Here is an 18,311-nt window from a genome sequence, read left to right on the forward strand (position 1 = left end):
TTTTCTTTAATCTGCATCAGCGATGTGGGAGGGGAGCTTTTAAAAAAATGATGAAACATAGATATTCTTGGTATTTTAACTGGGTCGAATGGGGGTTTATGGATTCGATCAGAGTAGATATAAGATTGCATCAATGTATTGAATTCCTGAATGTTCACATTATATCATTTTATCAGTTTTTAACTTTTATTACATACGGTTTTTGCAATTGAAATAACTGTATATCCCCACGGTGCAGTATTTAGGTTGTGACGCTTTTCTACATGATGTACTTAAAGGTAAATCGCCTCCCCCGAGCCCCAACCTACATAAACAGCTGTCTCTTTATAAACCTTAATATATGTATTTTCTGTTTGTTTCAGCCATCTATGACGTGGTGGAGGAGAAGGCGGACTCGGAGCCAGATTTTCAGTATATCCCTGAGAAGTCCCCTCAGGACCCCGCCCAGCTAGACCAGCATGCTTTGAGGGACTCCATGGTCACACTGAAGGACGGCCTGATCAGTGGAGCCATACTGGCACAGTTCGATGTGAGGACAAAGACATGGCAATAAACACACGAGTAGATACTGTGTATATACTGTATATATGGTGAAGTATTAGGGCCATTGTAGGGCAAAAAGTAATCATAAAAAGCTGAGGAAGGACGGTAATAGCTTGTGAGATTAAAATGTACAATAAAAAAACTCCTCCAAATCAGTATGTTATTTTCTTATGAAAAGACTCAATGTACAGCTATGTCTGTTCAAATTGCAAATGTTATGATAGTATGGTAATTTCTCAAGTATTTCCTTATTGCTGAATCCAATTGGAAATTATATTTTCAATCGGTCAACCACTGCATCCAATTCTTTCTCATTTATTTGTAATGTTCTGCATCTTCATGAAAATCAGATGTTCTTGTGGAATTGTTTTTGATTGTTTAATGTTTGTTTTGTTTTTGAGCAATTGTGACACATTTATTTTTCTCCTTCACATTCCCGTCACTTCCTGTCCTTAATCCTAATCAGGGATACGACTTCCTGTTTTCTGAACAACGTGTTAGATGCAAACACATGCATATAAACTAACCCATTGCAGGAAAGCACTCACAAAATACTTGGAGAAGTTTGTTCGTATTGATTACAGGGCAAACTGATTTTCCTCCAGTTATTGTACCACATCTTGAATATTGTTCCTTTTCTTACAGCAACTGTACAGGAAGAGGCCGGGGATGACCATGCTGTGTGCCAAATTACCTCAGAACGTTTCCAAAAATCGCTACAGAGATATCTCTCCTTGTACGTAGCTGCACACAGTTTTCTATTTCTGTTTTCTTCTTTCTTTAAATATGTGCAGATGTTTCTTCCATGATACTCTTTCTTTCTTTTTTCCTTGTCAGCAGTCTGTTGTCTCTCTGTCTGTAATCTCACCCCTCTCTCTTGTCTTTCCCTCTGCAGATGATGCCACACGAGTCATTCTGAAAAGCACAGATGATTACATCAATGCAAATTACATCAATGTGAGTTTGTTCTTCCTCGTTTTTTCCTCTCCCAACAATACCTCAGTGTTTTCTGCCCGTTTGAGGCTTTTTGGGTGGTCTGTTTTTGCTAACCCTCAAAACACATGTTTAAACACTACGGGTCTCCGTACTGGTGAATGAATCAACCACAAGTGGAAAACATTGTGACTTAATGTTTTGCATGTTTTCGAGTCGGCCAATATAGCTATCATCAGCTTATGGGTGCTATTATTTTAAGCCCCTTTCAGACATCTGTTTAAGTAATGCCTTGTTTTAAGTGAAAATAAGCTATTTGTTACACACATCTCTTTTAATGGCTATATTGAACATGTTATGATCTTTTTATGAATAGAGTTGTATTGTAAAACAGCAGAGAGTAAGAACAAAATGATGTAATAACGGAAGAAATGTATTGTCAGTTTTCCCAGAGGCTGTATAAAACATGGATTTCAACAAAATGTTGATTGTTTATCTCTATAGCCTAATTAAGGCTCATTGTGATTATGAAGGACAGTCGCCTCCGCCTCTCACTCGTCTAATAAACCCTTTACTTTACATTTTCTCATCAATGTCATCATTTATTAGATAGAACACATCCTGCTGCCTACTGTAAATCAAACGGTACCCAAGCATAGTTTAAAATTACAAGAAATTCATGTTTTACTCATTTAATTTCGATTTTTTTAGTATGGCAAGTGTTTGAGTATTCATGCTATTTGTTCGAACTTGTGTTCTCTGTAACACTGCATTCAATAATTGAAAAACTGTTACAGGGTCAAAAAACGTTGCTATCCAGCATTTGAATAGCTCAGTATAGCTCAAAAACCTTTTTTGGCCATGCACACTGAAAGCTCAATTAGGACCATCTTACTTATATTTAATAATGAAATGTAGCACTTTATAACAGAAAAATAACAAATAAAAGCATAACCTCAGCATATCAGTATATACATATGCAGAAATGGTGCAATAAAGTTTATATGAAATTCAACGCCTATGTAATCGGTTAAATCAACATAAATAATTATTATCATATATATGTTTGTGTAGTTCTTATGTGGATTTGTTCAGCTTTTTTGGGACATATTGTGTAGTAGAAAGTACCCTAGACATTATTATTATACATGAGGATGATCACCGTGTCAATTTATTCTCTATGTCTACCAGGAATTTAGATTTTATGGGAATTGTAGAGCTGCTTAAAAAGTTGCACTTTTGTTGGCTAAAGTTGAAGTGGTTTTAGAGTAACCTGAGAACATTTAGCTCTTTACAACGCTACAAATACACAAAGCACATCCACATCATTTAGAAAAAAAAGATGTTAAAGTGAGACTTGGTCTACCTAATATCTGTGTTCTGTATTTCTGTGTTTTTCTCTCTGTAGATGGAGATTCCAGCCTCAAGTCTTATAAACCGCTACATAGCGTGCCAGGGCCCGCTGCCCAACACCTGCCCTGACTTCTGGCAGATGACGTGGGAGCAGGGCTCGTCCATGGTGGTCATGCTGACTACACAGGTCGAGAGAGGACGGGTACGTAGGAAAGAAATCGTCAAAGACCTTCAAAACACATATGGACTGCAGCATGTTGAGAGAAATATATTTTTGCTCTCAGTAAATTCATCAGAAAAAGAATATTCAGAATTGATAGCTGTACATGTGGCATTGCTGGCCACAACCATACAATAAAGCCCAGTCTGCTCCGATTGGTTAGCTGGCCGGCTTGTTGTGATTGGTCAACCGCTTAGAGATGTCCAGCCCCTTAGACTATCACTTACAATGTGTCGGGTATGGGAGATAAGCTCCCTCTAGATGGAATTTGGGGATTTTAGCCTTTTGCAGACCATTTACATGCACTAAAACCTATATTTCACACTACAGGAAAGGGGAACCCCAAAAAGCCTAATAGGGCCCCTTTAATTATCAAAGCAGGTAGAAATGTTCAAATATGCATTGCTTGCTCATTTCTCTTAACATAAGAAAGAAGTGTTTAGTCCCAAGGGGAAATATTTTGGCTGCAAATTTAAAAAAAATCATACTTTTTATATGCCTCTGATAGTTTTAATAATTCCAGGTTGACAGAGTGTATGTAATGCTATATCTTTGTGAATTAAAGACCAGATAATAGTGGGTATTCTTACTCTGTAGCCTTGACATGTTGTTCCTGGACAGCTGTGTCTTAAGTAAATGGTCAGTTAACAGATACACTTTATCTGTGTTTTAAAGGTAAAGTGTCACCAGTACTGGCCCAATCCAGACTGCAGTGCCATCTATGGAGACTTTTCAGTAACTTGCCACAACGAAGAGGGCAACTCTGCCTTCCTGGTCCGGGAGATGACTCTGGAACACATACAGGTAAACACACAAACTCAAAAGAGAACAAAAATAAAACAGACAGGAAAGGTAAATTAGCTTTGAATCAGAGGAACAAGCGAAAGAAGCAGAGCAGGGGAAAGAGGAGGGTGAAGGCGTCACAGAGGGAGGTGCAGCATCCAATCGGAGCACAGCACCAGCGTCTCAGTAAGGATGAGCCGCCGTGGACCCAGAGGAGGTGTGTTGCCATAGTGACCAGTGTGGGCTGTTCTTTATCTGGCTCACGCTGCAGTATGCGGGACACGTATTGGGAACTGGTTACCATGACAACCCCAACCGCCCCAGTCAGTCACATTGCTGAAATGGGAAGAGAAAAAAAAAAGAGGAACAGGGAGTGGGACGATGGTTGTTTGGAAAACATAAATAGATAAAATATGTGCTTCTCTTACTTTAAAGTTGAAGCCTTTTGATGCACACAGGGTTACTCATCTGTCATTTGAACTTTTTGGTTTCATCTTCTGAAGTTAAGGCTGTTATTTGTTTTCTGTTGAACAATGGTGCAGTGTTCTCGTGTTATGGGATATACTGTATGTTATATATCGTATACCATGCAAAGATTTAGGACATAATCAAATCTAAAATAACTTTTATTTCTCCCCCCTAAAGAATTGAAATGAAAAGTCAACTAAGTGAATAGGAGATGAGTAACTGCAGCGGAGTATTATATTTTATATTGACACTTTAGTAATAATAAATAAGACAAAAAGAAAGTGAAGAAATAAGTCTTGAGTTCAAATAAAGGTCCCTTTACCTTTTTGTATTTTTTGTCCTTCAGCCACTAAGCTCGGGGCAAGCTGCATTAAAATGAACTTTTAATGCCGGAATGTTCCTCGTCGTTTCCTTATTTCTGTGCTCTACTGATAACTTCCCCGCGTGTCGCCTATGTATGGTGAACTTTTGAAATATATGGCTGTTATAGGAGGCAATTAGCATTCTCCTCTGCCTGTGATTGTTGCTATGGAGATAGATGTGTTACCATGGCGATGCAGCAAGGCAATATTAAAGAAGAACACAGGGGCTCTGAGTCGCACATCAAACCGCTTTCAGTAGTTATCTGCTGTGTGTTTGTTTGTGTGCATGTGTATGTTTGTTTTACTATACTTGTGGGACCCAAGTGTTGAGATCAACCAATTCTGTGAGGACGTGTGTGTGTGTGTGTGTGTGTGTGTGTGTGTGTGTGTGTGTGTGTGTGTGTGTGTGTGTGTGTGTGTGTGTGTGTGTGTGTGTGTGTGTGTGTGTGTGTGTGTGTGTGTTCCCTGTTGGGTTTAAATCGCGCTGACTTTTCTTTTCTTTTCCCTGAGTGCATATTTCCTTGCTACAGTTTTCCTTTCCCTTTTTAATTGAACAAAAAAGAGAAAGCTTGATATACACATTAATTGTTTGATTTCAGCAAAATAAAATGTACGTTGTGTAGTACAGTTGCAGAGATTTTGTCCTCAGTATCTGATGTTTAATGGGAAAGAACAACGTGAATCATGAAGTGGCCCAGCTGAGCGGAAGAAATAAACCCACTGTTTGTTATTCACACTGCCCGTTTCATAACGCGTTTAAAGGCCATAATTACACAAACAGGGTGCTGTGCAGTATCCCCCCAGGACACAGAGCTCAATGAGAGAAGCTCGGAGGTCGCCCACATGAAATACAATAACCTGTTTTGGGCTCTGAGGATGGGCGATATCTGAGAATTATTCATTACTTAGTCAGCTTAAGGTCTTGACTGAGGTGAGAGAGAAGCCTCTCAGTGTGTTTCCAATAATAGAGAAGACTTTTTGAAAGGAAGATGGAAATGTAATATTAAGTCATTTGTCATTTCAGAGTGAACAGCAGAGAGAGCTTACCCAGATTCAGTACCTAGCCTGGCCTGACCACGGGGTTCCTGACGACTCCACTGACTTCCTGGACTTTGTGTCTCTGGTGCGGACAAAACGGGCCGGACAGGACCATCCCATGGTGGTGCACTGCAGGTATACTCACTCTTTCTGTGTTTTTTAAAGAGGTGAACCCGTTATCAACCATTTTGCGTGCTTGACGTCGATTAACTGAACTAGAATAGACCCACAGAAGTAAAATAACAAATATAGCACATGTACCATGCTTTCATACTGAAGTAAAGGTTTAGGCCCCTGTGTCTATCACAACAGTTTGTCATGATTGCGTTTAACAAGTGACTCTTGCTAGTGCAGAATATTTAAACATTTGTAAGAGTGAAATAAAAGTCATGAATTCTGATATTTTATGGAATTTTCTCTGATTCAGGATAAAATTTGATAATACATTTTGGGCCACTTTTTTCTCATTATGACTTTAATTAAATTCTAATAACATGTTTCTTGTTTCCAGCGCTGGCATTGGTCGAACAGGGGTTCTGATCACCATGGAGACGGCATTGTGTCTAATGGAGTGCGGTCAGCCAGTGTTTCCTCTGGATACCGTCAGGACCATGAGAGACCAGAGGGCCATGATGATACAAACACCAGTACTTAGACACATCCTTTTTTCTTTCTTGATGCTCTCACATTTTAAACCCTGCGCTAAAATGTTTATCCATCTCCCTTGCAGAGCCAGTACCGCTTTGTGTGCGAGGCCATCCTGAGAGTGTACGAGGAGGGCCTGGTCAAACCGTTCAGGACCGTCGTCTACCAGCTGAGAGAAAAGGGGGAGGAGGACGGGATGGAGGAGGAGTACGGAGAGCAGCTGAACACGGCAGAAGGATCGGAGATGGAAGCGTCGGAAGACGGGGATGTGGTGTCTTCGGTGGAGCTGCTGGAAGAAGGTCTAGATGAAGAGGACGACGACGACGAAGAGGTGGAGGTGCTGGACGTGGGGGAAGTGACGGAAGACGGAGAGGACGACGAGGAGGTGGAGGAGCCGAGCGTCGCAAGCATCGCAAGTGCTGCAAGCATTGCGAGTGCCGCTAGTGCTGCTAGCGCTAACACGGAGACCAGCGAGAACCCTGACCCCGACCCCGCTAACCCCTAACTTGACCTTTGGCAGTCACCGGGGGTTACCGGGAAGTTGCCAGGCAACCGGAGGAGAGAACAAAAGCACTGTTGCACTTTACGCTGAGAAAAATGGGGGAAAAGAGGACACACAAACGAACAAATAAACAAACAAACGTGAAAGTACTGGACAAGCTAGAATAAAAAAAGAACCCAGCCGTGTTGAATAGGTACCATTAGGGGGATATTGTATGTTCCGGGTGAAGATAAAAGTCTACAAAGAGTGAAAAGTACGAGAGAATAAAACGTGGATGGGGAATTGCTGTAGTGCCATAAGTAAGAAGGGGAAGGGCCGCCACCCCAATGGATGGAACGTTTTTTTTTCCGCAAAGGGTCGCCCTGTCCCCTTCCGAGCGAGTCTGCCAGACGGACCTGCCTTTTTTTAGTGTCCTTTTAGCTGATAAAGAGATATACCTTATCTTTTGTTCCTCAGAAAGAGTATTTATTGTGTTTTTAGTTTGTGTCAAACCCTGTCCACTGAACAAAACAAAAAAAGAAATGTATATGTTTGTTTGTATGAATCTAGAGCTTCATGCTTTCCTGATTACATTTTTAGGTAGTAAAGTATTCCTCTTCCTCTAACTACTTCTTTATTTGCTTTTTGCTTTTTTCGTGGGGGAAAAAAACCTGATTTAATTTATTGTACTTACCTTTCTAGGCTTTCTGAGTTCCTGACAGCGCTGATAGACATCTCACCTCTTGTTCAATGCCGCGGCAAGTTGTGTTTTTGATTCTGCTTTGTGCTGAGTTTTTTAGCTTTACAGACAACACATGCTGCCAAGCAACCTTTGTTTGCCATGGTGGAGAAAATCTACTATTCTTGTGGCCGGTGTTTACTGGGCACCTCTCTTTCAACCCTTTCTCTCTACTGTAGGCCTACCACTGAATGACACAGGGACAGAAAATGATACATTTCAGAAAAATTAATTAATTCACAGTACGTAATGCTAATGCTAATTTAACACAGGAAGATGAATTTGGTATAAAAAAGAGAGGCCCCCCCTAGACACTCGACCTCACTAACCTACAATCTAAGCTAATTCCGCCGCTGTGGTTGATAAAGCTTAAGAATCAAGGATGAGGTCGGTTCATTTCGCTTATTCAAATCGACATTCACTCAATTCGATTTTTAAATCAAAATCTGGGTCCCCGTCTGAAGTGTCCCTGAGCCAGACACTAGCAATACATTAATTGTTTTAGAACCTGGTACGCAAATAATGATAAAAAAACATGAGTTTTTAATTAGTTTTGAAGTGGTTAAAAGCTGCTTAAACTTTTATGCGATCAGTATTTCCATTTTAGGATAACTTGACGGTGAACTGATCTCAACCTTTAGTGTGAATCGTAAACATTTTAAAGGCTCCCTCCACTGACCTCTCATTTGTTTTACAATTTAACGACATTTGAATCATTTTATCTTTCCTTAACATTTGTAGAATATTGAGTTCTTGTATGACCCAGGTATCCATTAATTTAATTTTTCCAAAGAATTTTCCTAACCTGATAATTTTTTTTATCTTAGTTTTATTAAGGTTCAGAAGTCACTGGAGCGGAGCTTTAAACCAACCTTTGCTGTTTATTTTTTCTCTAAATCTGTCTGTGTGCCAGAGAACAGTTGACAGTTCAAAGAAGCAGCACAAATACAACTTTCACCCAATCATTTTCCCCTTGTTTTTAAAATAATCTTTCCCAATGGTACTTTATTTTTAAAGCACATGTTGTGCCAAGATGATGTGTTAATGAGTGACAAAACTTGTATTTTTAATTCACAAAACCCAGCATCGAATTGAGTCTTTTTCTCTCAGTACAGGTAAAACTGAACATAGTGCTATGGAATGAAGTGTAGCCTCTTCATCATTTGAGATCTTTTTCTTATTGGTACCTGCTGTCATTGGATTCTGCTGGAAAACCCTTACTGCTGTGAGTGTGTGAGAGTGTGTGTTCTCAGATCTTTTTCTACATCTCTGTCCTTCCTCAATTTCTAACATGTAGTCTGTTAGCTGTCTGGTCTAAGCCTGCTTGTCTGTTAACTGGAATGATGGGTTGTGCCATAGCGACACAAACCTAATCAAAGGTTTTTCCAAAAAAAACTCAAATACATCATTCTTGGAGATTGTTTTAAGTCTGTCCTATAAACAAGGCTGAATTGTATCTTTTAAAACATTTCAAAACAGCTGAATCCAACTTTTGCCCCATCAACAAAAGCATCTTTCTCTATTTGATTTGTTATACTCTCCTGTAGGGCTGCTCAATTAATCGCATTTTAATCGCAATTACGATTATGGCTTGCAACGATTACAAAAACAACGTAATCTAAATAAAACGATTATTTTTGTATTATTATTATGACTTTTATTTTTCTTTCTTTTTTTATAAAATTTTTTTTCAGTTGAATTATACTTAAAGTTCAGAGTAAAAAATTCTCCAATAAATTGATGTTTTCAAAGTAAATGGATCATTGTTTTTAATAATCGTGATATAAATTATTGACCCAAATAATCGAGATTATGATTTTTGCCATAATCGAGCAGCCCTACTCTCCTATATCATGGCCCTCTCTCACAATCTGCCCTCTCTCAGAGCCTACGCAACATCCACAGTCTATTCTTCTTGTTGTTATTCCCCAGAGGCCTTTTTAAAAAATATTTTCCACTCTCTAAATAGCCTCAAGGCAAATGATAAATATGAGTAAAATACCATGAGTTTTTAGCCAGTGAATGACTGACTGATTTGTTTCTCATTGGACGTATGAGCTAAAAAAAAAAAAAACATTTAGCCCAGTTAGCATTTTTTATTCTGCTGCAGTGCAAAATCAAATTTAATTAGTGCTAAAGGGCTCATGATAAAACAATTATTTAAAAAACCCCTTTTTTTTTATTACGGAAAACATAAAACATGGGCCCCACCGTGAACAGTTAATAATTGATACATCAAGGCCCGTCAACTGTGTTCAAAGTTTTTCGTTGTTGACACATAATTGGTAATGTGTGTGCGTTTAAGGTACTGATCAAAGGTAGTTTGAGGGGACCAGACATAGGGAGGGCTCGGGGATAGTTGTTTTTTTGTAAAGATAAACAAAACAGCTGTAGTCAGGTTAGGGAAAAGACATCACTTTGTAGAAGGCTGAGTGGCAGGTAGTGCTACTGAAAAAAAAAAAGTAACAATAAGTCGGAGAAATAATGCATTGTTAAGCTCTTTTTTTTTTGTATTTGTCATTTTTATTTAGTTTCTAAATAAGACCGGTAGGGGAAAAAAAGAAAATAATTCCTAACTACACAGTGCCACTTGTTAATTTTGTGTAAATAATACTAGACCCTGTAAATACAATGTTGTATATGAAAAAAAAATCATTATCCCATCAAAAAAAGGGAAAATCATTTGTGAGCAGAAAGATTTTGTTTTCATTTGATTTTTATCCCCTTTTTTTTTGGATGATTTAAATGTGACACAAATGGTGTGTATTTCAAGACTGCAATTTCCATTTTTTTTTTTTTTTTTAGATAATAATCTATAACAGCGAGTGTATATATAATGAATCACAAAATAATTGAGAAATGTTTTACCGTATTATACCCTTGGTTAACTCCTACCTGTGTCATAAAATCCTTTGTCCTCAGTTGCTTGTTTCTTTCTGGTATCATGGTTTTACGGTGCTTTGTCTATAAGCTTGATTGTGAACAATTAAAGCTTGTCTTTCAAAGCATGGAGACGTGGCTTCGGATCCCTTTTACTTTTTCCACACTGTAAACGTGAGCTTTGGAAATGTTAGCGTGAGCAGCGAGAAGAAGAAAAAGATGGCACTCGTGCTGAAATCATTAACAGAATAACTTTTCCAATAGTTTTTTAATTAAATGTAACTAAAGAGTAAAAACTAAGTCTAGCAACATCTCTGTAATGCCTAGAATAAAAACGAATGCACTGACAGAAATAGGTTTTATAAGAGGAAAAAAAGGTTTGGATTAAAAACTGGTATTTTCATGACACATCTCTGAAAAAGCAGCTTTACCACAGTCTTAACAATGAACCAACCTTTAAGTTTTATGATAACGTCAATTATTTCATAGAATAAGCTATTTTATTATCTAACCACCTCCTTTTAAAATGGTATTATTGATTCAGATGCAATACAAATAGGTATTACTGCCTAATAAAGCCAAGGCTAGTACTGTTAGGACTACATGCACATCGTTTGAAACGTTATAAATTCAACACACAAAAAAAGCAGTTGCCATGCTTCGGAGGTTTATCAATTCTTATTTTTAAAGTTGGTATAAGCCTCAAATAAGTCAAGTTGGCCTACTTAGACGTATAGACCACAGCTGGCTTATATAAAAGCATATTAGAGCATTAACATGAGATTACTTGTGGCAAAGCATGGGCCACATTTTGAGACAGTATAAGTAGGCATTTTGAAGAGTAACACTGCGCAGGATATACACCGTCCACATTCATTATTGGGATACCATATATGGTTACCTAATATTGTACATAAAAAAGCAACCATGATAAGTTAGATTTGGTCTTTATTGTTGGCAATGCTTTTGACCTGCACCTTTGGTGTGATGTGCTTCAGAAAAACATTAAATGTTTAAATTATTGTAATGACATTTAGGATAAAGTTAAGAGTAATCCCTGCTCCTGGCAGGAATTGCATGTAAAAAAAAACTAAAAAAATAGTCACATTTGTAAACCTTTATTCCCAAACGAACCAGAAGGGGGTGTTGCTCTCCAATAGTGGCAACAATCTTATTAAACAGTAGTGGTGACAAAACCTTATGGCGGCTTCATTCATAAATATAATAAAAAATCCAATGTTCTTAATACGGGAAGTTTTGGATGAAATTACACCTATTTCATGAATGTTTGGTTATTTATATATTTGACTGCATATATTGTTACTTTATGCAACAACCCTGTTTTATCAGGCCATGTATTAAGAAATAACAGCGTAATTTAATTTATTTGGTATAAACCGACAAGGAAAATGAATTTAGCGTGTTGTTTTTAATACTTAAAAGTATTTAACAAAAAGCATAATGTAACCATGCCGTCTCAAACTAAAAGGCGTGTCGCTTTAAAAATGCTAATTACGTGTCTGTTGGGGATTTAACATGACGTCACATCCTGAGGAAAGCTTTGCCTCCTACTTTTTGTTGGGATCTGTGAGAGAAAATTATCCAGCAGAGGTAACGAAGTTGGGAAAAGAAAGAAAGAGAAACAAGTTACACACCATGGAAATGTACTAGGTATCTTTTTGGTCGTCTAAAATGCAAGCGGACGTGCTTTCACCGTGAATTCATACGAGGAGGTTTTTGTAAGTACCTTTTATCCAGACCTACACGGATCCACAAGTGGCTGCGGAGCAAGTGTATGTCTGATACAGCCTTCTGAGCAAAGGTGGCGTTTGATTTGCTGAACGGGACGCGCTTGTACGGACAGAGCCTTGAGTGTACTGTGTGCGTTCGGTGCTAACGGTTAGCTTCTGCTTTAAAACAAGCGCACACCTGTTGCATTTGCTTTCATCTGGTACATCAGGCCTAAACTGGGTTCAATGTAAAGCCAAGGGTTACACAGTTTATTTATTTGACTACTTAATATTATTTTTGCGGAAGCATAAAGAAGCTTTTTTGCCTGTCATTGTATTTTAGACATTTTAAGGGGTTTTAGCAGCCCAGAAAGCTCAGTCATTTCTCGGCGGTTTATCTTTCTGGATGACGTGCACCACAAATACTAAACGAGTTTACACATCTTTTAAGTGTACTACATAGTAGTTTACTTTTGCAAATTAATTTAAATGTCAAGTTAATTACATTTCCAAAATACTTTTGATCTTTTCCTCTTTTTCAATTCGTCGAATAGAGAAACACAGTAACGTTAAATGAAATAATTAAACATTAGAATATGTACATGTTCTCGTTATCTTAATGTAAAGTCAGTGTTATCATTATGACACTGAAACTAACAGTTAGCACTAGCTCACCTTAAAGCCAATCGTTTACTGTTTCCGTTATTATTAAGCAGGGTTAGTGTAACAATTGGGCTTATAATGCAATACATGTTAACAGGATACGATGTATTGCTGTCAATTATTCCTCTTTCCGACTGAGTTACTTTATAAAACGCTATATCCGTTGATGTAACCTAGCTTAGCTTTATTATCCGATTGTTGTATTTGTTAGCAGATTAAATCTAACTCTGTCAGCCAACATGTATCTCTAGGTGTATGTCAGACTAGAAATACTAGAATATTCTTTCACAAGTAAAAGTCCTGCTTTGAAAATGTTACTCAAGTAAAAGTACGAAAGTATCATCAAATATACTTTAAGATTTCAGAATAATGAATATTATATGTTTTGATTATAATTGTTGATACGTTTTAAGTGTTATCAAAGTTGATAAAGATGCAGCATTGTGTTGCAAGTGTTGATTATATTTCACATCATAAATCCAAGTAAAATTACATGATATACCTCTGAATTGTAGTTGGGTAGAAGTCCAAGGTAGTAACAAATCACTGAAGTAAAGTACAAGTTGCTCGAAATTGTACTTGAGCACAGGACTTGAATACATACTTAGTTACTTTACACCACTGGTTGCCAGGCAAACAATTTAGTTAATATACACTTAATGTTAAGAACAACGTAGACGGTTGCCTTCTCTGCATCCTGCATATTATGCAATGGTAACTAACTATATAGCCAATATGAAAAAAGCATACACATGACAAACAAAATGCACATATTGTTTTTAAATCTTTAAACAATTCTAAAGCCCTGTGCAGTTCACTAATACACAATTATCTTCTCTTCTCTCACAGGTGTGGTAGTGTGACCCTCCCTCTCCCCCATCATGCTGAGTTTCCTGCGCAGGACGCTGGGGCGACGCTCCATCCGGAAACATGCAGAGAAAAGTCGGTTACGGGAAGCCCAGCGTGCCGTAACGCACATCCCTGCTGCTGGGGACGCAAAGTCTGTCATCACCTGCCGTGTGTCCTTACTGGACGGGACGGACGTCAGCGTGGACCTGCCGGTAAGGAGAAAGCCTTTTTGGTTGTTATCTGCTTAGTGATCACTACCCAGACGTTTTTGACCTTCAGCCATCAACATTGAGATCGTGCTCTCTTATATACTTGATTGTTGGAAGCAGCATGCTATATAGCGCTTGTCAAGGCTTTGGGACCTCTCAAAGAGCTTTCACATAGACATAACCTTCATTCACATTCATACAGAGGCAGAAACGATATCAAACAAGGTGCCACCTGCTTAGGAAAACTAGCATTCACACACATTTACTCATGATTTACACAATGTTGGCCATACCATCGGGAGCAATTTAGGGTTAAGTATCTTGCTCAAAGACGATTCAACATTTTTAAAAGAGGACGTCCATTTAAAAAGTCCAATTGTTTTTGGTAACTGAGGCTCAGGAGGAGCCTCAGTTACCAAAAACAATTGGACTTTTTAAATCACATACTAACTTGAGAGTTACAAAGCAGTTTGGTGGCTACATAAGGAAATTGAGCATATACTGTATGCAGTTAGTAAGCAAGTTAAAAAGTAAGTAGTCAAGGAAGATCTCTGACAGTGGCGACATATCAGTGGTCAAACAGAAGAAAAGTATTTAGATATTAGAACAACAAGTTACATTTCTAATTTAGGTAGTTTTTTTTTAGTCTGATGTAGGGGAGGCTGTGGCGCAGTGGGTTAGTGCGTTGGTGGTCTGGACCAGGGGAGCACAGGTTCAAACCCCACTGCAGTCAGCATGCTGTTGTGTCCCTGGGTAAGACACTTCACCCCAAATTGCTCCTGTGGGGATTGTCCATAGTATTGAGTATGTAAGTCGCTTTGGATAAAAGCATCTAACAAGTAACATGCAATGTAATGTGCCCATTAACACTCTTGTTCCTTATTTTGCTAGTTGGAAAGCAATGTTAATATACACTTCTTCATGATTTTCAAATAGTCATGCAAAGTGTGTGTGTGTGTGTGTGTGTGTGTGTGTGTGTGTGTGTGTGTGTGTGTGTGTGTGTGTGTGTGTGTGTGTGTGTGTGTGTGTGTGTGTGTGTGTGTGTGTGTGTGTGTGTGTGTGTGTGTGTGTGTGTGTGTGTGTGTGTGTGTGTGTGTGTGTGTGTGTGTGTGTGTGTGTGTGTGTGTGTGTGTGTGTGTGTGTGTGTGTCACACTCGTTCACATGACAGCATCACATGACATTTAGGACCCATCATTACCAAGTGGACATGGAGCAGAACTTCACTCTCTCTCCTGTCTTTCCCCCATTCCCCCCCCAAGATGCAACGTTTTTAAAATAAATGGCCAATACAGATGTTTAAAATAAGAATAGCTGGTTGTTGTTTTGTACCTACCTTTCTGTGTCTGGGAAGGAAAACAAATATCTTTGATATGAAAAGAGAATCACCTACACTTTTTTTACATACTCATTTATGAAAGAACCTTTTACTGTAGTCTTCTTTTACATAAATAATTGCCTTTCTTTAACTGTTATACAATTATAGCCCAGTATCTACTAAGGCTTATTTGAGCTGGCAGGTGCTGTCACATTTTCTGGTTGGCACATTTTTTTCCAAGAAAGATCCCCACAGAGCTTTCATTTCTTTTCATTTGTAAACAAACCCTGCACGGTGCACAGCAAACTGCATGCAGTTTGCTTTTCAAACTGGGACACGAAAACAGCGGAGAAGTAACAGGGCAGAAACCCTCCTTTTTACGCAACTGTCCAGACAAAGACATGAAACAGCAAAACATATTTAGTTGGCAGTTACTTTGGCATTAGGGCAGGGATATCTAGATACTTTCCAAGGTTTGACATAATGAATTGTGCTACTTTTAAAGCAAGCAACGATGTTTTCAAATCTTTAATCAAATAGGTCTGCAAAAAAGTTTTCGAAGCAGTTCCTGCCATTGCTACGTAGTTCAAACAGTAACAACAGACTATTTTTGATCTGCCTGTCGGGTGTTCTTTTACCCACATTGACCGCCTCGCTGCACATTATCCCTTACTTACCTTCAACCTCCGGGGTGGCCTTACTATGGAGGAGTGGATTGAGCAGTGCCTATCTCCAGAAAAAAAATGCACCTAAACGACGACATGCAGAGCTACGTGAAGAGCAGGTCCGACCAACTGGAAAAGTAGCACCATTCAAAAGCTTTCTAATGCGGGTCTTGAAACAAAGCAAAGAAATGATGACCGTTAGTGGCTACAGGTGCGAAAGCTCTCTCCAGAGCTACTGGAAGCCCAATCTCGGGGACCGGAGAAAGTGGAGCAATATTCTCGCCACGCCAAGCAACAGCCTAGAACAACCTCAACCTATACAAGTGACCACGTAAGCCATGCTACTGATGCTGGACAGTTTTTCAGTGGCTGCACAATAGACGGCAGCATACACATAAATGTAAATAAATAGCCAAGTAATCGATCAACGCTCTCCGTCAAATATTTTCGCTAGCTGTTAGTGTTGTTGCATAGCAACCACCTCGCACTATGTTGTGTGCAGAAGGCAACGGAGGGACTATTTTATTTTCAACATCATTATTTACTAATAAAAACTATTTAAATTAGTGTATTTTTCTTTCATATTGCCACACTTGGTAACCGTTTTATAAAAGCAATAGCTTCGCGTCGGGCCGAACCACGCCCCTTAACTGTGATATAATGACCATATACCACGGCCTGTCGTGAGCTATTGCTTCATTATATTTTTAAGAATGAGGGCTTGATTATTGGATATTCTTCCCCTAATTTTAGTTTTTCTCAGAGGTTTTGCTACCATGTGTTTCCATTGGCATTCCATGTGAAAACCTGCAGCATTCCAGTGAGGCTAGTCTAGTACCTATGACTCAACCTTATCTTGAAATCTAACCCTCAGAATAAATTAAGTGGAAGATGGGCGAATTTACTTTTTCAACATTACTGCATACATCTTGTTTGAACCCCAAATGTTTCTGCTTTGTCTACAAAACACTTTCTTCCCCTTTGTTTCTTATTCAAAAGAGGTATTTATTTTTACGTAAAGGTGTTACTCTTGCCTGAGATTAAGCAGTGGTATCTAGTTGTGAAAAATGAAATAAACCACCATTTGAGAATTCCTTACCAGCTAATTGAACAAGAATGCATCAACATATTTTATTATGAAAGTCTCGAAACTATGTCACACATTTCTGAATCTGTCTACCTGTAAGAGCTGCTAAAATAATTAACACGTTATCCTTCGTATCTGCTCAGTATTGTGTGCAAAGAAAGGTGAGACTTTCTTCGAGTGGAATGTTATCTGCTGCAACTGTTTCTCTCACTGTTTCACTTTCTTCTTTTTGTTTACCATTGTTAGTTGGGATTTTTTACTTCCTAATCATTAAAGTTTATTGTCCTTGTAACAGTGTGCTTTCATGCTTTAAAAACTCAAGTCAGTTTCTTTGTGGGCCTGAAGGAACATTTGATTTGATTTCTGAATGCATTCCAGCAGAGCCCTGGCCTTGTGCTAAGTTTCAAAAAGAACTTTCTTTAGTGTCTCCCATCCCCCAAATATATAATATATCCTTCTCTCGTATAATCCATCTATCTCTAAGTGATAGGACATTGACAAGAACCCAGTTAGCAGCATTGCTCTGTTAGCTTTGTAGACATCTGTTGCAACAGTATCAGCATTCAAACACAACCAGAAAGGAACTGTAGAAGGGAAGACCTCGTAAGAGGACTACTTCTTTGTATGTTAAGGTGTTTTCAGCAACACTCTTCATTTGGTCAGTCATTATGGGTAGTTTCTCTTTTTTTAGCTTCTCCCTCAAAACATCATCAGATAGTGAAATGTTTTTTCTTCTGCTGGGTGAGTGTTCTTGCCCTACGCTAGAGCCTGCATGTGTTGACAGTAAGTGGAGGCAGCTAAGGCAGGGCATCACCATGGAAACATTGTCATGCTCAGTGTTAGATTTTCTTGAGGTTATCGGGCTGACTTTTGTCGTCTGGGGGGTGGCCCCCTTTAGTTGGTGATTGGATTAATTGGTGGTGTTAGCCAGCTTATGAAATCTTGGACCAACTTAAAAAAAGACTTTTACAGTTATTTCCAATATGAGCATATCTCAATATGAGCATATCACCAGTCAACACAAGGATTTGATTGGTGCTTTTTCATCTTTGTGGAGAAACTCAGTTTTACCGATCTGTCCATTTGGTGTTGATCGACTACTAAGAATTCAGGGAGTTATTCATGTGTTTCTATTATATGGAGTTCATTCTTTCAGCTTGAATTAAGAAGATGCAGATATCAATTAGTTTTCCTCCTTGCAGCAGAACACAATTGGACCAATGCAATTCTAAAAGGTCTAATTTTGTGTTGTGTTTTGATTGACTGTTTTTGTTGTGTTTTCTTTTTGAAGTGTTTCAAATAGCTCTGGATCACTAGGGAACTTTTATTGGAGGGAGAAGTATCAAC

General features: G+C 38.6%; 2 protein-coding genes across 9 annotated transcripts in view; both read left to right on the forward strand.

Moving 5' to 3' along the window:
* The window catches only part of ptpn4a (protein tyrosine phosphatase non-receptor type 4a), a 90,223-nt gene extending 79,646 nt beyond the window's left edge, over positions 1–10,577 (forward strand). For all 4 annotated transcript variants that reach the window (XM_079666790.1, XM_079666791.1, XM_079666792.1 and 1 more), the window contains exons 20-27: positions 363–529; positions 1,189–1,279; positions 1,439–1,500; positions 2,885–3,031; positions 3,725–3,853; positions 5,687–5,835; positions 6,212–6,347; positions 6,431–10,577. In XM_079666790.1, the coding sequence (XP_079522916.1) occupies positions 363–529; positions 1,189–1,279; positions 1,439–1,500; positions 2,885–3,031; positions 3,725–3,853; positions 5,687–5,835; positions 6,212–6,347; positions 6,431–6,850 (1,301 nt within the window). In that variant the 3' untranslated portion in view covers positions 6,851–10,577. The remainder of the gene's footprint in view (positions 1–362; positions 530–1,188; positions 1,280–1,438; positions 1,501–2,884; positions 3,032–3,724; positions 3,854–5,686; positions 5,836–6,211; positions 6,348–6,430) is intronic.
* epb41l5 (erythrocyte membrane protein band 4.1 like 5) overlaps positions 6,515–18,311 on the forward strand; it is a 54,432-nt gene continuing 42,635 nt past the window's right edge. For 2 of the 5 annotated variants that reach the window (XM_079666796.1, XM_079666798.1), the window contains exons 1-2: positions 11,813–12,184; positions 13,688–13,899. In XM_079666796.1, the coding sequence (XP_079522922.1) occupies positions 13,720–13,899 (180 nt within the window). In that variant the 5' untranslated portion in view covers positions 11,813–12,184; positions 13,688–13,719. Of the gene's footprint in view, positions 6,645–11,812; positions 12,185–13,687; positions 13,900–18,311 lie in introns of those variants that run through there. The other 3 variants (XM_079666795.1, XM_079666797.1, XM_079666794.1) reach the window with 3 other exon arrangements.

This window comes from Notothenia rossii, assembly GCF_949606895.1.
Source record: "Notothenia rossii genome assembly, chromosome: 2".
NCBI classification, from domain to species: Eukaryota; Metazoa; Chordata; class Actinopteri; order Perciformes; family Nototheniidae; genus Notothenia; species Notothenia rossii.